Source organism: Tauraco erythrolophus, chromosome 4 (assembly GCF_009769465.1).
Source record: "Tauraco erythrolophus isolate bTauEry1 chromosome 4, bTauEry1.pri, whole genome shotgun sequence".
NCBI lineage: Eukaryota > Metazoa > Chordata > Aves > Musophagiformes > Musophagidae > Tauraco > Tauraco erythrolophus.
Genome location: NC_141468.1, coordinates 75,501,859 through 75,523,004, shown reverse-complemented (window position 1 = coordinate 75,523,004; position 21,146 = coordinate 75,501,859). Strand labels below are relative to the sequence as shown.

General features: G+C 41.9%; 1 protein-coding gene across 1 annotated transcript in view; it reads left to right on the top strand.

Moving 5' to 3' along the window:
• Positions 1-8,869: 8,869 nt before the first annotated feature.
• The window catches only part of FBLN1 (fibulin 1), an 83,378-nt gene continuing 71,101 nt past the window's right edge, over positions 8,870-21,146 (top strand). Inside the window, exon 1 of the mRNA XM_086610763.1 lies at positions 8,870-8,951. Within this exon, the coding sequence (XP_086466889.1) occupies positions 8,870-8,951 (82 nt within the window). The remainder of the gene's footprint in view (positions 8,952-21,146) is intronic.

Sequence of the window (21,146 nt, the reverse complement as noted above, 5' to 3'; positions counted from 1 at the left end):
ACTTATCAAGAGGACACAGAGATTTATTCAATGACCACTAACGTTGAATGTGGAGTTTCTTGTTATCTAGTGACGGTTCAGGACCTGGCTTTCAAACCTTTTGTAGCAGCCAGGGAATGGGCAGAATTCAGTAGCGCACAACGCATCATATAAAACAATATGACTAAACCAGTCATGTTTGTAATCATAGAATCATAGAATAGTTTGGGTTGGAAGGGACCTTAAAGATCATCTAGTTCAGGGACACCTTCCACTAGAGCAGATTGTTCAAAGCCTCATCCGGCCTGGCCTTGAACACTTCCAAGGATGGGGCAGCCACAACTTCTCTGGGCAACCTGTTCCAGTGCTTCACCACCCTCATTGTAAAAAATTTCTTCCTTATATCTAATCTAAATCTCCCCCCTTTCAGTTTAAAGCCATTGCCCCTTGTCCTATTTACACACCCTTGTAAAAAGTCCCTCTCCAGCTTTCCTGTAGGCCCCCTTCAGGTACTGGAAGGCTGCTATAAGATCACCCCGGAGCCTTCTCTTCTCCAGGCTGAACAGCCCCGACTCTCTCAGCCTGTCTTCATAGCAGAGGTGCTCCAGACCTCAGATCATCTTCGTGGCCCTCCTCTGGACCCGCTCCAACAGCTCCTTGTCCTTCTTATGTTGGGGACTCCAGAGCTGAACGCAGTACTGCAGGTGGGGTCTCATGAGAGCAGAGTGTAGCTAAGTACTAGAATATGCAGTATGAGGTCAAGTTATGATTGATACTAATGCCCTGGCTTCAGTAAATGAAGCAAAAAAACCACAGTGTTGGCTTTTGGTTTTACCGCTGTGAGGTGGAATGGATCTGAGGAGCAAAGCACATTATAAATAAATGAGTGTAGAAATTTCAGTAGATTACTGAAGTAGATGGCTAAGTGTTTGATGGAAGGTGTGGAAGTGTTATCTGTGTGTCTCTGTATTTTATGCATATATGTCCATTAAGTTGAAGTGCTTTTTTTTCTACTCACAAAGTCATCTTTATATTTTGACGGGAACAAGCAAGCTGAAACATACCAAGCATAGTAGTGAATGGTCTGGTGTAAACATATGTTCTAAATAATCCTTAGTTCTGATAGCTTCAGGAGATATAAAATAATATACTAATCTTTCACCAAACTTTGTATATTTTAGGGTATTTATAGTGAAATGTCAGACCTGAGGGCAAAACATTTCATCAGTGTTCATTTAAGAAACACGAGTTTCTTTCTGAAACTGAGAATGAATTTTTTAATTTCTATGAAAGCAAAACTGTCAGTGAAACCATTGGAAGAGGTAGTCTGCATAGGTACTTTCACTTATAAAGTGAGAAGGTTTGTTTTACTCCAGGGTAAAAGTTTGGGGATAATTTATGATGCTAGTTTTGTCTTAAGGATTTGGCAAATTCTCAAGAATAACAGCTTTAGTAATGGTACGAGGTCAGTTCAACTTTTAAGCAGTCTGGATCATGGTCCTAACAAAGGCAGGTCAGTTTCTTAGGCAATCTGGATTTTCCTCATAGGGAAGAGTTAACAGCAGTATTGGCCCCACTGAAGTCAGTGGGAATTTTGCCAATGATTTCCATAGAGCCAAGATTTCACTCGTCTTTAGCAGAGCTATTAAATACAGTTTATCGCATAAACAGGGAAAAAGTGAAAGCTGCAAATAAAGAAACTTCTTTTTCTGGATTCATATTAATGATTCTGCAAATGCTTTTCTTACTAGCTATCTGTTTTATACAAGTTAAGACACAATTTATATTACTCCCGAACACACCTAGTTAATGGGAAATCTAGAATCTTGACAGAATCTTCTTGTCTGACTTGCAATGAAGCTATTACTTACATGCACAAGTTAGATCCTCATAATGATTGGCCTGTATGTTTGTGGAACATTTCAGAAGTGAAGTACAAATTATAGAATAACTGTCAAAGCAAATGTATGTATCTGCTATTCAGCTGGAAATTTGGCTGCCTCTATATTTCTAAGTTTAGAGAAAAGAATATGAGAGCTATTCTGAACACTATTATTCTAACATAGACGACTATATAGGATGTTGCTTTTAAACATGGGCAATAGAAGTTAAGCTAAAATTGGCCTAAATTACTTTATACCACATTCATGGGAAGTTAGTGGCTCAAGATTGTAACAGCTAACTCTTATGCAGCTTGTTTAATTTTATGGAGCTCAAAGCATTTTACAGATCAGGTTATTCTTATAGATAAAATGAGGCACAGAGAGGGAAAGTGTCTTGCCAAAAGACATCTCATAACCCAGAGAGAGAGATGGAAACAGAACCTCTGTTAAAGTCTGCTCAAACTTGATGTTTAGCAGGCTAATTAACTCCTTAATAGTTAGGACTTGCGGGGGAAGTGCGGTGATTTTTGAGAGGTGTCTGAGCATGTTTTTTCTGCCTCCCTTCGGTGTAAGTTGCTGCTGTCTGTGTGTATGTCACATCCTCTTTTTTATATATTGTGCTGGGGACTGGTCTTCCCTCTCACAGGGATATCTCATTGACCCAGTCCCAAACTGTATGACTAGATCTAAGAACGGTTGTGAGATCACAGTGCAAAGAAGTAAAGGTGGGACGAAAGGGTTTTCTGGAATAAAATGGGTCATACAGTGCTGGTTGGTTTGAGTGTTTTTAGATGGAACCTAAATTCTGTTGCTAGCTCGTCTTCCAGAGCCCAACTAGGAGCTAAGAAAGGAGTGTCAGAGTAGTCTCTGACAGACAGAAAACTCAATTTTTATGCAAAACTTCAATTATGCTACAGCTCTTCTCCAAAGACTCTGAACCAGTCTCCTCATCTACATGGCTGTGGCTGATGATGTAGTATGCACAAATGAAAATGTCTGCTCTGAGACCTGAGAACTACAGGGTACATGCAGCATGGAACAGCTTAACCCATTAGGTTCATTTAACAGGGCTAATCTGTTTGTTTTTCCTTTTACAGCTGTCCAAAGATATTCTAATCTATCCATCCTTCCAGTTAGGAGCCGGTGTCCACCAACTTTGCGTATTCCAGATGTAAGCCAGTTTCTGTAGAATTGTGCCAGAAAATATAGTAAGTTCATAATATTTTTCTTCCAAACAGTTTGCTACACTACAATAACTTTTAAATTAATTTGCATTAAGGTGCCCTCCCATAGCCACTGCTCAGAATCGTGTAAGTGTTGTGTAAATGCAAGTCCCACTCCCTGTGTATAATATTATTAACATGTGTTTGTAGAATGAGGCCACCAAGGATGATCTTGGGTTCCCGGGACAGAGATATTACAGCCCAAGGCTGTAAAGTCAAAAAGATGTGGTACATGAGTAAACAAAGTTTGGGATGCTCTGTTAAAGAAACTGAGCCTAAGCAAAAGAAACAGAGGCTGTCTGTGAGGCTGAGGGAAACGGAGGAAACCCGGTGTACACGAAATTGTTGTAGAGCTTTATCGGTGTTCATGCTCTTTCTGCCGACTGTCTGCTTACATTACACTCAGTTTAAATCGCAGTTTCTACTGGTAAGATAAAAATTTTCTGGCAGGCTGGGACTGTTTGCAGATGGACAGGATGGCTTCTTTTTTTTTATTAGACTTACACAAAAACATTTGTAAATACAGCAAATCATAAAACAATAATGAAATAGCACTGAATGAAGCAGATTTTAAGTGACCATGAGGAAACATAGAAAACTCTGTTCTCCTGATTTTCAGCTATGAGATACAAGAGACTCTGGAATTTTATTTATGCAAACCTGAAATATCTTATATTCACTTGTTTATTTTCTCTTTCCCAAAGATCATTTGGTCACATACTTGGACATTATTTTTGTTTGACAAGGATGGAGCTCAGATTTATCAGGGATGTCAGGAAAGGAAATGGCCTTTTGCCAGAATAGCCATTTACTTTATTGATGGCTTTTCCCCACCCTTTATAATGAGATTTTATTTTTGTTTGAACAGTGAAAATAACCGTTGGCACAGATGCTGATTGACAAATTTAAAAGTCACCCTCTGAGAGACTGCAGCTAAAATAATGACTGATCCCTGCTGTTGTTAGATTTGTGGAGGCCTCAAGCAGAGTTTGAGGCAGATGCCATTGTCCCCTCCAACCCCTGTGCATGACTCACATGCCTATCCAAACGAAGCCCAGCCTTCTTAGGCCTCAGGTCCTGGAAAACACCTTGCCTATTCACATATAAGACTAGCTCTGCCTGTAGTGACATGAGAGTCTAGAAGGAGAAAGGAAAATTATGGGAAGGGGGAGATCTGAGAGGCTTGGAGGATGCATCTCTAGAAGGAAAGACAGGAAATACCCTATGAATGTCAGATTGAGTTATTCCTGAATTCAACAAGTAATGCCACAAGGGAAATGACATGGATCATCAAAGCATTCCTTTATACCCCAATAAACTCCTCCTTGTCTTAGAAGCAGACCCTATACATATTAATAGAAAACCAGTATGTGTTTTCAGTGTCCAAGATATTTTTTTCTTAATCAGACAGGAAAGAAAAGAAAATGTAGGCAGCATTTACAAAATTAATACAAACTCCAAAATGGGTAAAAACACAAAATGCTTAGAAGCAATGATGTTGAAAAGGGCTCAAGGTTATGAGACTCAGTCTGGAATATTTAACAAAAAAAAAAGCTTAAATTCTGTCTTGGTATTCACAGACTGATCCATGCAAAGAGGAAAAAAATGTTCAGAGACTAATCTACTTGAGTGATTTGAAACACAGAACCCAGGTAGATACTCTGGTTTTCTTGCTGGATACAAGCATCTGTATTGCTGCCCATATGGTATAAGTGGCTTGGGCTATTGGCATCCACATAATTACATGTACGCATATATGTAATATTACCTATATATGTATTTTTATATATATGTGTGTAATATTATTTATATAAAGAGCAGTCCAAATTTAGGATGGTTATACATTTCATCTGACATTGTAATCATCCTGGAAGGACTCCCGAGCCAACTTCTCTGCCTGACTTTAGCTTCACGATGCCCCCATAAGCCAGATAGCGTAAAGGTGGTGGCTAGCTCAGCCTTCTTGACTAGACTTGGAGGCACAATTTCGTAAGCACTAGGGAACAGAGGAGGCTCTCAGTCCTCCCACATTCCCTAGCTTATCTAGGGCCTGGCATAGTTAAGGCTGGTATCCATTTGGTGTGGATAGTCAGTAGTTTGGGACCTGAGAATGAAGATGAGCCTGTGGTGTCGGGGACAAACTGACTTATCTAAGGGGAGGTTTAATTCCAAGCTAATCCCTAACAAGGACATGCTAGGTGTGTTTGAAGCGTTCACAAGCTATGCTGCCCTGAAGTGCTTTGATGGTCACTGATGATGCTCAAAATGCTGAATAGGGTCAGTAACCTCAACATGAATACAAGCCCAGAGATCTATTAAAAACTAAACTACGTTTGATTTAGACTTAAGCAACAAATTGTCATCTGTAATGCCATTAGCAGTTTCTAAAAATAACTAAGGATTTTGGTGCAGCCATCTCTGAAAACTCTGACAAGCTTGGTTTTTTGAAAAACATGTTCTAGTTCAATTGGAAAACCTGCCGATGCTATTCAGAAGGATGGGCAAGATAGTCAGAATGATGCCCATAAACCTTAAAAATCCATTTCCAATATTAAGATGCTAAAACCTGAAAATCCTTGTGCGTCCATAGCAGTCAGTGAAGTATTCTTCCTATTAAGAAGGAAAGAGGCCTTTTTATGCATCTTTAGTGTGGCCCATTACTTTAATGAGAGCCAAAAAGTAGCTTCTTTTTTTGCCATAGGGTCCAAGGAGTTTCCCTTCAGTAACTACAGCTGAATCTACTTTCTTACTTGCAACATCCTTTCTGAACACAGGGAAGACAAAGCAATTTCTTTTACCTCTTTTGCTTAACTTCTGGGATAGATGGGTGGAGGAAAAAAAACCAGAACGTGTGAGCTGCAGTAAAACAGAGGAGCTGGGAAGCAGAGCAGCTGAGACTGTGGGGCAGCTTTGTTCACTAGACAGAGGTTGATGTCCTTACATAGGCTTATTCAGACCATCTCAAGAATTCCTGTTCCCCTGAAAACTAAGTAACCAACTGACAACAGTAAACCTGCTGCCATAGATGGCAATGGATTTGTTGGAGTAATTCTAAATTCTTTGTCAGTCTACTTGCGTGTATCTACTCTCAACAAGACCCTTGGAAATGACTTGCGCACTGATTTGTTACGCTGTCATTACTCATTAATCTGAGCTTCTGCAAATGATTTTTATTCTTCTGAAGTAAAAATAAAATCTTCATTAAAGCATTTGTTTGTTTTAGAAGCTACACAAAGGATTACAGGGCCTTTGCAAACAGATGTAAGAAAAAATGTGGTTATGCAAAATGTTCCCTCTCATAAGCCTTTACTTTCCGTTGACTTCCAGGAGCTTTGAATTGAGCCCAAAGTGCATGGCTTAGCTCACTACAAAGCTTGGGGTCAGTAATTAGAATCACATGTACTCGAGGCCACTGAATCTGATTGTAGGTGAGAGTGCCAATTTATTCGGGAAATGTGTATTAATATCATACAAAAAAACCCACCCCGAACCAAGGAAAAACCTATTGTCAGATCTGCAGATGACCATAGCCATGATAGTTTCTAGAAATATTTCTTAAGCTGTTACTTGAATTTGCCTCATTTCTGGTAAACAGCTTGTGGTGGCAAACTAAACAGGAACAAGGAATTCTTACTCTGGAGTAAGAATGTCCACACATGGTGTTAATCAGGGTAACTCCATGTGTGGACAAGCTATTATGTATGACTTCACACTGTTTTAGTCAAAAAGGTGAACCTCTTTCTACCCACCTTTAATCAATTAGGAGAGGGTTTAAAAGCAAAGTGAAATAAGCCGATATTGAACTCAACCCAGGGTTTCCATAGAAGGGATTCCACTGGTTCAGTTAAGCTGGTACAAACTTTAGGCAAGGTGTGATCTTTGTCGTTGCCTCCTTCAGCTGATATGGGAAAAACAGTAGCTTGGAGGTTGTGATGAAACACTGCCAAGGTCTCACTATAAGCGATGTAAGACCCTTGTAAACTGAGTTAGGGCACTTAAGGAAGAGACAGAAATAGACATGCATGTGTAGAAAAAGCAAGCTAAAAATACTCCTAAATAAAACCAGCCTTCTATCCGTCTCCTTTTCTAGCTTCACCTTCCCAATAAAATAGAGAAAAAAACCCACAAACAAACAAACCAAAAAGAAACAGCAGTTGAAAAAAGATGACCTGGGCAGGATATGATGGCTTTAAGAATGTGGACAGATGTCAGTTCTTTGATGTCTCTTCCGGCAGCAGAGTTTGGAGGCACCAAGAGAAGGCTGGTAGAGCCAGGTTCAAAAGGAAACGGCCCTTCATACAGTCAGAGGTACATCCATGAAACCTGTTGCTTTGGATGATAAAGGTTTACAAGAACTCATGGGGAGACAGGATAAATAACTGGAATAGACATTCACTGGGGACTACTAAGTGCAGAGAAACTACATTCCACTGAGGAAATGCTCCAAACTCAAAGCAGCTGGAGGCTGGGAGAGTAGTTGGGAGAATTATCGCATGTGTTTTCCCTGTTTGTACTCTTCCTTTGGTGACCACTTATGCCCATTGCTGAAGACAGGTTATTGGGCTAGTTGGACCCTTGGCCACATGGCCATTTTTATGTTCTTGTGTCAGAAAAAAAAAAGAGCCAGTAACCTGGGGCAGAACAAAACACACGCGCTTTCAACTCTTACTGCCTTAAATACTTTTTTCCAGTTGGGCATTTTGAGGAGACATGTTCAAAAGCTCAGTTACTTAATAGTTACAAGAGGTATAGTCCAATTGGAATGCGTGGGACACAACTACCAAGTAAACAGGCACTAACTTCCAACTGTTCTTCTGAGTAACAGTGAGGGCAAAGTATAGAGGGGTGATGAACTCTGTTTGTTTCCATGCGTGTTTGCCTGCAGATACCATCCATCCCCCACGTTATCTCAAAGATCTTGGCAACAGCATAGCCAACTGGGTGCTTTCGACTCTAGCTCTTCTTCTGACCGCTATCAGTGGTTGTGTCCTGTTTAAATAAGATAAGGAAGTTTTGGGGGAAAGAAAAAAAAAAGAAAAAAAGGGAGGGGAGAGAGAGAGCAGAGCTGACTGCCTCAATTGGGTTGAAATTCTCATCCTGACTTTTTAAGAGGAGGGGGAAGGAAAGAAGTAAAAAAAAAATTTTTCTGTAGTGAATTTCATGGAAAGATTCTAGAATCTCTCTCCTTTTAAAGATCCTTTTTATTGACAAAAGTTGTGTTGGTGTAAAATCCACGGAAAGACCACGAACGAGGGTTGAAAAACCTCCCCTCCAGAGGTTAAACCTTCCTTTCTCTGCGAGGTGGCTTTTGTTTTGGTTTGCTTTGCTTTGCCTTTGTTTGTGGCTTTCTCCTTCTTGGCACCGAGAGAAGTCGCTGCATTTCTCCTTCACAGAACCCGTCACGCCGTCCCTAGGTTCCCGCTGAGGATCTGTAAAGTTTTCCGAGCTCAAGGGAGTCACTTGCACGGCGTGCGTGGGGGTGGCGAGCAGAGAGGTAGGGGTGTCAGAAGCAACAGGGTCTCTGCCTCCCAGCTGCGGTGGCGGCTCTGTCCTGCTAAGCACTTGCAGGCTGTATAATTAACCGGGCAGGCAGTGAATTAAATCTTTGTGAAGCCCACCGAGTGGGGGGTTCCTGCGAGCTCTTTTCCAGCCGGTCTCAGGCGGCTGGGCTAACACCGGCAACAGCAGCAAGCAAAAAGGGGGAGAGCCCACTGGACGCTGCAGGAGAGCCAAGCCCCCGGCTCGGTGCGACTGCTCCCGCCGGCGGGGAGCTGCGGGCGGCCGATGGACAACCTCCGCGGGGCCCGGCCGCTGCGGCTGCTCTTGCTCCTGCTCCTGGCGCTGGTGCCTTCGCTCCGAGGCCAAGGTAAGTGCGGGGAGCGGCGCCGAGCCGAGCCGAGCGCGTCCCCGCTGGGCTGCGCCGCGCTCTCTCCCCGCCGCCGCCCCGGCGCCCGGCTCTGGGCTCAGGGTCCTGGGCGCTCCGGCGGGCTGTGGATCAGCCGCGCCTGGCCCGGAGGCTGCTGGCGGCTGGGCCCCCCGCCCCGGCGGTGCCCGCTCCCGGCGCTCCGGCTGGCCAGAGGGATCCCACGGGGGATGGGGCAGCGGAACAGCCGGACTTCCCCTGATGTCTCCCCCCCTTCCCCGTGCCCCTGGCCGTCCCGGGCAGGCTTTAAAGCGCCGCTGCCACGTTCAAGTGAGCAGAAAGGCGTGGCGTGCACCGGCTCCGCCGCAGCCGTCCGCTGCCACCGCCGGCTGCCGTCCCTCCCCCGGGGCTGCTGCCACCCGAGCAGGTTAGCTCTGCGCCGGAGGGTCGCTACGAGGCTCCGCCGGGACGGACTTTGCCGCTGGGAGTCGGTAAGTCGGTCCGTCCCGGGGCCGGGCTGAGCTGCGCTGTCTGCCCGGCGCAGCCCCCTGCTCCCCCCCCGACCCCCCGCCCGGCCCGGGGCTGGGTGACTCCCGGGCTCCTGGTGGCAGAGCTGGCCGGGCCCCCGGGGGCCGTTCCGGGGATTTTGCAGCCCGGTGTCCCGGGAATTGCGACACGTCGGGGCTTTCGGCGCTGCCGCCCGCCGTCGCACCGCGAGTTAGATGGTACCGCGGAGGGGGGGATGTGTCTCGAAAGCGGCGGTGAGGAGAGGTGTCAGATCTGATCCGCTGGGGACCGAATTACACCCCCCAAAAACGGGAGACGGGATCAGCAGTTACTTGAAATCTCAGAAGAATGGGGAAGCAAAAGATGCAGGCTTTTTGAAGACAAAACGTGAAGAAACGTTTATGAATGATGCTGTGTGATGTGGTGGCTTTTGAAAGCAGGGATCTGGATCCGGGCCATGACTCCCTTTCCATGCTGTGCGCTTTTTTCCTGTTCTCTTAGTAGTATATAAAAAGAGGATATTCACTTAGTTCAGTGTAGCAATCCAACGCAAATGTAACTGGTAAGATACAACAAAGAAAGTACTTTTCATATGGTGATAGTGAATTTATCACAGCTAACAGATAAGTGACTTTCTCTATTAAAGTAACCCCAAGGGGGCCATTCAGAGTTGAGGCTAGATTATGCTTTACTCCAGGCAAACATTTAGAAACATATGGTCTCTGGCTTAGGCCTAACAGTGGCAGACAAAAGCCAGTGAAGTAAATTACTTGTTACTATCGCAGTATTTTGGCCCTTAGATTTGCATATAGTAGAGCACTTGTCACAGATATCCTTCACAATATTTGCTTTTGATAGAGAGATGTTAGCCACTCCTTTTAAAGAAGGAAGGACAAAACAAAGAAGGTTAGAAAAGCAACGTTTAGTGCCAGAATCCCAAGACAGCTCCTACTTTCTCACAAACAACAGAGTACATCAGTAAAACTGTGACTTTGATTGTAATTTTAAGCATTCAACATTATTGTAAAACACTGAAGAAAAAGGTAAGTAATTAGGCTTATAAGTTCAGGTTTTCAAAATTGTGTTTGTTTATTTTAACACAAAGTATAGCCAAATTTGGCAGTAAAAGGTATATCAGGTTTTTGTTCTTGAATAAAAATCCATACACTAATTTCACTGAGAATTTCTACATCCTTAGAAATTTGAAAACACTACCCTGGGTAAAATTAGATTTGACTGTCTCAAAGCAGATGCGGATCGTTGCTTAGGATGCTACCTTTTGAAGAGTAGACTTCATTCAGGTGAAATAATTACTAGTAGTTGTAATTAGTAATTTAATAATTACTAGCAATTGCAATTGCTGTAAGACAGATTTTTTTTTTTTTTCCCTGCATTATTTCATGTGGCTGTCTGTGTTTTGCAGGCAAATGAAGTAATTACCTTGGGAGATCATGTTGTTTAAGTGCAGGCTCTTTGGGGCAGAGTCCGTGTTCATCTGTGTGACTAGAGTGAGGGGGCTTGGGACAAAGACTCGCTCCTAAATGCTTTAGTGATACAATTGACAAGTTACTAGGGCAACATATTTCTGAAATACAGCTTCCTCCTATGTTTGTTACTATCAGTTTTCTGAATTGCTTTTCCTTACTAATGAATCATCAAATCAGCAGCATCTGTTTATTAAAGTCCTCATTCTGAAACAACAGAAGGGACAACTTCAGTGGAACTGCCTGGTGCATATGAATATAAATACGCACATCATTCTTTGCAAGAGTAAGGGTCTTAAAAACCTTCTAAATTTTGTAATGCAACTTCATTTTATTGTAAGCACTGCATTTTTTTTTTTATCTTTTTGTGCCTTATGATATAAACTGTCATCTACAGAAGAAGAAGAATTACTCGCATCATTATGTCCAGTCAGCGTATGAATAGTTCATCCTCTAGCTGCGTCTTTGGCATGTCTTGGTACTACAGGCACAGACAGTTTAACTCACTAAACATCTGGAAACATGTCTATTCAGGGTGAGCTTATAGTTTGTAATAAAAAAAATGTTCCACTGACTTTGTGGAATGAGTTTTATTTTAAGATCATGATTTTTACATGTGCTTTTATAGCAGTAAATTTAGAAGAAGTATATGGGTGGAGGTAGGACTTATAAAAGGCTGTATCTATGCTTTCTTGCCTGCCATCATAGATAAAATCTCTCCCCCAAAATCACATACTGCCAGAAAATACAGTTCTAAAATATGAGTACTATCTCTAAATTAGTTTTCAGTTGAGTTTCATTTTAATAGTCCATTTTCAGACATGACATTTTATTGCAATCAGGGGAAGAGCGAGATGTTAAACTCTTGTTTTTCATCTGTGTAATTGAAAGCAGACACGTTAGTGAAATCCAAGATGAAAATCCATAAACTAGCTTATCAAGTTACTGCAGTATGATTATACTATTCTGTCAGATTTCAGGCATTATCTGATAGCAGGTCAATGCATTTTCAAAAGGTATTTATTTATTGTTGCACTTAAGCCCATTCTGCAAGTTTCATATCAACTTTACATGTGTTTTTAATAAATAGTTGTTTTAAGACCAAATTGTTCTACAATACTTTCATTAACATTTTCTGAAATGAAAGACGGGTTACTGCTCTGGGACTTGACAGAAATAGAGTTACCTGGGACCATGAAAGAATTTTAAGTTTGTGGTTTTTTGTGAGTTAGGGATAGATCTAAATAAGTAGGTGGCAAAATCAGTTCGGTAGACTGAGAATATGGGTTTTCTAGATATAGTAAAATATCTGTAGAGAATAAAAGGTAATGAGGCAGAGAAGGTCAAGAAAAAAAGCTGAAATCCAAATAAAACGTCAGGGCACTGTCAATTTTAATGGTAGCGTAGAGTGGCTTAGTATGAAAGAGATAAATGAACAAAAGCTTTTGTGAAAAAGGTAGCAAAAAGTGATAGATGACAGTGACAGAGTGTAAGGAAAATGAGTAACGTTAGGAAAGAACAAAATAACCAGATAATTTTAGCCAGAATAGGCAACAGTTTTTGTAAAGCACTCAGGAAATGTCAGGCACATGTATCTACGTGTAGCTTCAATGGAAGGAAGTAGGCCAGGTGTTGAGATTTTTATAGTTAAGTCATCACATTCAATTAAACTGGGAGAGTGGATAACGTTGCTCCAAGATAAGATGTAGAAGTGGTGGCAGAAGATTGAGAAGACTGCAGGATGAGAAAGAATAGAAAAATTGACTACAAAGAAGTCCATGAAGGAGTTGCCAGGAGCAAGAGGGGAGGAAGAGGGCACAAGAGGCAAAAAGACGGAATATAAAGGAGATAAAGGGTGAGTATAGATCAGTGAAGAGCTCTAGAAGAATGTAAAGAATTACTGGTCGTAATATTTTGTGAGTAAAAATTAGTTTAGAAATGCTCAGAATAATGTCAATTAAGTGGAGAAAGAATAGTCAAAGTAGCACCCACAAAGATGATGTACCGGGTACTTTACAGTGGCAGGGACAGTGCGTACAGTAAGGGAAAGATTGTCGCATGACCTGCCTGTTTAGCAGACTCGGTGAGGATTCTTGACCTGCTGAAATCATCTCTGGCAAGACACTGGGACAGTCCAGTAAAAGTTGTGTGGAAAGTCTTCCCTGATCAACAGTTCTAAAGAAGGATCTCCAGTGCTAATGCTTTCTTGAATACACTCACATGTCTTTGGCTAATGTGGTTATGAAGCTTCATGCCTTCTCTTTTTTAAACAAGTAACACTTTTTTTTCCCCAGCGCTCATGAGTACTTTGCCTCTGCTTTGTACTTAGTATAACCTACTTTAGTCTAAAATGTTTTGAGAAATTGCCCTTTGAATTTCAAGTATGTGCTGTCCGATCTTAAGAAGAAATTAAATTTCCTGATTCTCAGGAGTTCTTATTCAAATTCTCTTCAAATCAAATTAATTGAAAATTTTAACTCAACAAAAGCTATCTAAAGACTCTCATTTACTGCAGTACATTTTTGATCATGGCCTTTATACAAATAAACTGGACTAACAATAGGATAATTGTGACACCTTGTATAAAACTTTCTAATCACACATTTTTCAAGATTTGAAATGAGAAACGAAGAGAAGATAAAAACTTATTCTTGAATGAGAAAGAAAATGTGCCACTTCAGGCTATCAACATGCTGTGAAGTAATTTCATTGTTTGCACAATTTTTTTCGTACAGGGAGGAGTGAAGGACAAAGTTTAGCATATGCTTGTCAGAAAGAGCAATTGCTGTTCTTCTTGCAATTACAAGTCTTTTTTTGTAGGTCCACCCATGTGATCTTGGTGAGACTGGGTCCTTTAGGCCACCTGTGTCCCATCGGAGCTGTGAATGCACCCTCTTTTTTCATGTTCTTGTGAGTGTGTAAAGTCTAGGACAGCCATTACTTATACTGTTTACATGATGCTGACTCAGTGGACTCCAGTATTAAGTTTCTCTCAGTATCTTCATGTCTTCTAGAAATCTTCAGAACAGCCTTCAATCTTCTAGTCTTAATATCTTTTGAACTTTGGCCTCACAGAAGTAAAAAAAAAAAAAAAAAAAAAAAAAAAGCCTATCCAGAAATGTGAAAAAACTCAAAAGTTTGTTTACAAAAAAGTCATCCACGGGAAGTAGCAGTCTTCAGATATATAGAAGGTTGTTGAAGTGTATAAGGGCCTGCGTATAAAAAAAGAATGGATTTAAATGGGCTTTTGGAGTGGACAGTGAGGTAATGTATTGTTAAAAATTCTCTGTCCTTAGGATCATTGAAGTACAAGATCTCATTGCCTAGAGAAGTTGTGAAATCAGCCTCACTTGGTGCTGTTTTGAACAACTAAATAGAAATCTGCCTAGAACCAACCAAATTTTATCAGTTCTGCCTGAGAGTACTGGGTAGGAGATGACAACGTCTTGAGGGTTCCTACATCCCTATCTTTTGTGGTATTTTGATATGTATATAGGATGCCTTATTGTCTTCCTGCAATAGATAGAGTCATCTTTTCAATTTTTTAGTAGCTAGTTGCCTACTTTTTTGAAAGAAAATTCACGGTAGAGCACGCACTTTCCCATCAGAGAAAAACAAGGCAGTTTCAACATAGCATTGCCTCCCTTAGGCCTGTCCTTATCACCGAACATAGCAGCTACCTCATCACCAGCTATTGCCATGAGTGATTTCAAGAGCTTCTTTTGTAAACTGCGAACAGGCACCTCATAAAATGAGGTTTGGCCATATCTGAAAAATGACCCTAATTGTGTGGTGGCCACTGCTGGTGCTACCAGAGCCACATTCTCCGTAAATGAGTGTTCTCCAGACCTAAGAAACTTTCCAGTAAAATGTTGGCTGTTTTAAAACCAACCACAAAACACACTAACATACCAGGCATTTCCTTTAGGGTGCTGCTGCTTTAGTTAGTGTGCTAACTGGATTTCTTCAGTGATTTCAGCTGTCCTGAAATAATCACATTCAGCTGAGAATTTGTCTGAAGGTAAAAGGTCCAAACCCTTTAAGTCTGTTTAGAGAGAATATCGTATTTCTTAGCAACACATGAACTGTGAGTGATTGTCAGTCCATAAAGATCCAGTATGACCTCCACACTTGGAAGGGAGAAGCACTATTGTCATGGGCCCTCTTTGAGGGCAAACAACAGTCTGGAGCAGTACTAGAGAGGGACAGCTGGTGATGAGCACAGCGTTTCAGGCTGCCTCCTGGCTTCTGCTCTTGTGGGTATTACAGGAGAGGGCATCCTGGCTCCAAGTTTCGTGCATTTGTTACGAGGTTCAAGCTGGTATATTCTTTAAGGAAACCTGTAAGAACCATCTAGTGGAAGGACTAAGAGTAGCTTACTGTCCAAAGGTGACTAATGCCACAGCTCAGCTGTGTCTATTCATCTTACCCTGTAAGTGTATCAGCATGTATGGTCTTCAGGTAAACAAGAATGTCTCTGCAGAAAAAGAAAAGCTCCTATTCGCTTTACTTATTTTTCTGCATGTAAAAAGAAGGAGGGGCACCTTCATTCTAATTCCAGTCTGAAGAGATCCAGCAAATACTCGCATCGTCTCAGATGGAGAATGGTAATGCTTTCCTGTGTCGCTCCATCACTCCCAGTTCAAAGCATTTGTTTCAGGGAATCATGAGGCCAGATTTTCTGTTGTATGTCTTTCTCTTTTGTAGTTTCAGGTCTCCTTCACCCTTTACTCTGTGTGCCTAATCCTTAGGCTTACACACAAGATCAAGATGCAACAAGGCTGTACTTATCATGTTAGTCTAATACCAGTTGGACCTTTGAAGTCAGATGGCTTCCCTCTTGTCTAAGCACGTCTCTGGGTCTATTTGGTGACTTAAGTGGCCAGCCAGAGTCTATCTGCATTGCCAGAAACAGTGTTTCCACAGTTTGTTGTAAAGACAGCCAAAAATTCAAGACTACAGATCCCAGCTGCCAGCGCTTTACTGCTGTCCCTGCTACAAAGGCAGCTGACTTGTCTGCCTAACATTAGCCAGGTGTCATTGTTTCGAGAACAGTTGATTTGGTGTAGCAGATCAGGCCAAGCATGCTTTGACTACCCTGAACATATAGCCCAGGGGAGCCTTGGCCAAAGGGATATGCGATTGCTCTGGTTTTGTGTCAGGAGAGTACAAATCTACAGGGAGGTTGGAAGACAAAGAATGTGACTCGGAATAATACGGATGGCCAGACTGTCATGTTGAGGTTCAAGTTCTGTATTTAGACTGGTTGGGTTTTTTTTTTTTTTCAGCTGACAGTTAGATGGATGAACATCACTAGTAAGAGAGTTTTCATGACAGGACAAGAATGGTTTTGTCAGAAAGGTATGCTGTGAAAGTTGGAAGTATTTTTCATACTGGAAACCTAAACCAATGCATATCTGTTGTAAACATGAGTTCCAAAAATTCTGGATGACATACTGTTACTGAAACGTGTTGGACTAGTGCTGAGCTTTCACAGAGTCCATCTGCTGCCTGTATCTGCATATGCTGAGAAGTGATAATTACGTTCTGTTTTCTCACATTCCATAGTGCTGAGTCTCTTACAGAGTAAATGGAGTGAAGGGCAAGACCTGCACCACATTTTACAAACTTAATCAATTAACGGGCTTAAAAGATGGAAAACATCTTAATGAGGAGGTGTGACTTTGACCCCCTTGACCTGGACTCACTTTCAAATCCATGTTCAGCTGGAGCTGGTTATGTGGGCTGGAAAGTCGATGAATTTGATGGTCACCTCACTTACTCCACTGAGGAACCAGAAAGCTTTGCTAGCACTAGCTTGATAACCCCACCTAGGCTCAGGTGTAGCTTTGGTTTGATATTATCATCAGCTTTATAACTGTTCCATAGATCAGCACTGAGTGATGAACAGCTATCTCATCCTGGATTGTACGTAGACTTTCTTTTTACAGCAGCAGCTGTACAGAATAGCTGCTCTTGTAGATTCTTACTTAAAAAATCTGTTCTTTTTTGATCTAGCTGGAGTGCTACTGCCATGAAAATTATCCAGTCTTTTTTACTTCTGCTTATTTTTTTCACAATTCCCAGAAACATTTCAGGGTTTCTCATTCCAGGAATCATGCTTTTGGGTAACATTTCTTAAGCTTATCTTTCTTTTGCAGAAAAAATTCACCATAACAGCTGAATAAGCAATTATTACATCATAGAAGTCTAAGGTTATACAGATTTTAACCGCATTTCTTGCTTTGAACTCCCACGCCTCAGGGCAGTCCTGTTAAGATTAGCAAAACTACCTTTTTTTAAAACAACCATATGCTCGTACGCATTTTGTCTGTGTAAGCATAGTTCAGAGCTGAGACATGAACGCATCATGTGCACAAAATATTTGAATTTGTGTGACCTTTAGTCACTTCTTATCTGATAGGACAGCTCTTGTAAAATTAGAGGTCTGCATTCCGGCTGTGTTTCTACTGTCTTCTTCCTGAGACTCCTGAAGTCTCTCTCAGAATACGACATATACCAGGACATTAACACCAGGACAGGCATCCTCACTGTTATCATACTAACACAACTGAAGTTCTTTTGGATGCCCTGCTGCACATACAATTTTACAGGGACAAAGTAGTGATGAAGTTGCATTTGATTTTTCCAAAATAGACATGGATTTTCTCAGTTTGTCAATTAGCACACAAAATTACTGTATCTCAATGAAAAGGAAGTAAAACGCTACCATCTTAACCATCTCTAGCTCATTTACATGAGATGTTATACACTCAGCAGAACAGTTGAAGGGGCACCATGTTCAGAAGAGCAGTACTGTAATTCCTATTCCATCATCTTTGGCACTCCAGCGCTGAGGGGTGCCACGAGCCCATCAATTGCAGTAAAAGACACGTGGTCACATTCAGAGAAGAAAGAACCGTCACTTTCTGCACAAGTAAGTGACATTCTTCGAGATGTCATAATTAGAGTAGTTTTCTACCATCTGCTTTCCAATACCCCTTCCTTTCAGATGCCCTGCATTACAGGTTTGTAAGTACGAGAAACTGAGGAGAGGCCATAGCTCCCCCGTACTGTTGGTCCCCTGAAGAGGGTGTAAGGAGGCACAAATGGCCTCAATATGAACTGCTTGCCCAAAGATTTTCAACTGGGAGCCACATGAATATGCACATCTACAGTTGAATCAACAATACTGGAAAAAATACAGTTATGAGACGATAAGTCTGTCCTGTTTCTAAATAATCATTAACAAGTCTTAATGCCAAAATAGTCGGAATCGATTCCAGTGCAGTCAGGAGTTCACTTTCAAAGTGTGAGACACACGCTTTCGGAGATTTCGAAAGAGTAGAGATTTGTCCACGAATGATCATTTTAAAAAGCAAACTGCAAAGCCAAGCTGGAGAAAATGTTTTTCACTGTTTTATTGTTATGTCTTAGAAGAATGGCCTTGAGGGTGGAGTCCTTTTTTTTTACTGCTTGTTTTTCACTTCCTTCTATTCTCAGGAGATTTTTGGCAGGACCTTTGGAGGATATGAATTGTGATGTCACCAAAACAATGAGCTTGGACCCCAGTTCTCCCTCAACAAACTATCTAAAATCCTTCTTTGTCTGGATGCACTCCTACAGACCAGCTTGCTTAGCTTGGCCTGCTTTAAATTCTTGAGTTATTTGGTTGGAGTAGAGGTGCGTTGCCAGAATTGGGAGGGAAGAACTGATGTCTAGAGCCAGGGATTGTCCTGGGGAGGAACTTGGCTAAAGACCCGTTTGTACAAAGCCCTGCAAAACCCTGCAGCCAGCTCTGCACTTCAGTTAGATGTGTATCATTTTTCAACACAGTTGAGATTAATTGCAGAAAACAGCACTAAAAATATGGTTATTTATAACACATTGTATGAAATTTGATGCATATAATGTTTTTTAGCAATATACTGGCAGACAGAGAGCACCAGACAGGGTCCCTATTCCCAAAGAAGAGATCAGACACAAATTCATATCTTTCACCACAGGCAGATAAATTTATTTACAAGACCGATTTTCTCTGTAGCATTATAAACTACAGTTAGCTTTCAGACACTGGCAGGAATTCTGGACACGCTGAGGAATTCAGGAGAAATATTGCCTTGACTTCATAATGACAGAATTTTGAGCAGCGTTTCGGGTATGTAAGTAAGACTAGAAGGGTGACCTGGGTCATAGAGTACAGAACTCTGTTATAAACTAAAATTTAATGTAATTCCCTTTGTAAGTATAATGATTTTCTTATTAAAGAATGTTTAGTTTACTTGATCCCATAATTCTGATTATTGTTTACTGTGGTAATATTTGTTGACAGAAACCATGTCCTTTCACAAGCTTTACTTATCTAGACTTAAAATGGTGTATTTCTTCCAGTTTCTCCTCATACGATAGGGCTTTGATTCCCTTGACCATCCTCCTAGCCTTTCTTTACATTTTCCATTTTGATGTAGACTTCCCTAAGGGAGGGATAGCCAGAGTTAGGCTCGGTACTCCAGAGCTTTGCACTGTTGAATTGATGACTGCCTTAAGAGTGCCTACCTGAAGATGACTGATGCATCCTAAAATCTCATTTAACTCTTTCCTTTTTGCTTTTAATTGTTGGATTTTCATCACTAGTTGGGAATATAGGTTGTTCCATGCAAGCAACTGAGTTACTGGAGGGGGTTATCTTCTCTACTTGCTTTCAGCTGCTTTTTACTTTCTTACGTAGGAAGATCTGCCAGTTGAGGTACTGATGTAAACTCTCTCTGGTGTGTGCCGAAGTAAGTGTGATCATGAACAGGTTAAATAATATTTCTGCTTATTTTGATAACTGCAGGAGGTTAGGAGGTGGATACATGGACAGATAGAAGGAGGCTGTAACCCTCATACATCAGGAGCACCTGGGGAATGACAGCTTTGTAACTGGTATAGGCAGAGCCAGAGGAACCAGATGCTTGTCTTTACTAGACTGCAGGAAGTCATTTGTGAAGATGGATGGTCTTGAGTATAATGCTGCTGCTTATTGAATTTTGCTACCTTTAGATGTGCTTGGAGAAAAACTGGAATGAGACAATCATGTGAGGCATTTTATGTTCCTGTGGAGACAGATCATAGAATCGTAGAATGGTTAGGGTTGGAAGGGACCTTAAAGATCATCTAGTTCCAACTCCCCTGCCATGGGCAGGGAAATCCTCCACTACACCAGGTTGCCCAAAGCCTCATCCAACCTGGCCTTTAACGCCTCCAGGGATGGGGCATCCCTAACTTCTCTGGACAACCTGTTCCAGTACCTCACCATCCTCCATGTAAAGAATTTCTTTCTTATATCTAATCGAAATCTCACCTCTTTCAGTTTAAATCCATTGTCCCTTGTCCTATCACTACACGCCCTTGTAAAAAGTCCCTCTCCAGCTTTCCTGTAGGCCCCCTGTAGGTACTGGAAGGCTGCAGTAAGATCACGCCGGAGCCTTCTCTTCTCCAGGCTGAACAGCCCCAACTCTCTCAGCCTGTCTTCATAGCAGAGGTGCTCCAGCCCTCAGATCATCTTCGTGGCCCTCCTCTGGAGTCGTTCCAGTAGCTCCATGTCCTTCTTGTGTTGGGGACTCCATGGGCAGGGAAATCCTCCACTACACCAGGTTGCCAAAAGCCTCATCCAACCTGGCCTTGAACACTTCCAGGGATGGGGCATCTTCAACTTCTCTGGGCAACCTGTTCCAGTGCCTCACCACCCAGATGGTCTTGGAATGACCTGATGTGCACTCCCTGTTCTGCCACCAGCTGGCTGTGTTATTTGGGCAAGTCATTTCGTCCTTCTGTACTTCAGCTTCTCTGTCAAAAGAAGTACCTACAGATGAAAGGGTCTTATTTATTTTTCATTAAGTAATCAGTCAGAAGAATCATTTCAGTTGGAAGGGACCTCTTGAGATCATCCCGTGTTTGAACACTCTCACAGTAAAGAAGTGTTTTCTTGTGTTCAGGTGGAACTTCATGTGGTATAACTTGTGTCAATTGCTTCTTGTCCAGTCAGTGGACACTACTGAGAGGAGTCTGGCTCTGGATGGCAGCACAACCATCTGGTGCATCAGCTGCACCTCCCAGATTTGTACCATCTGTGAACTTGCTGAGGGTGCACTCCTTCCCAGTGTCTACCTCACTGTCCACTTACCTAACCTTTACATTGTCAGCTTGTCTGTGATGATGTTATGAG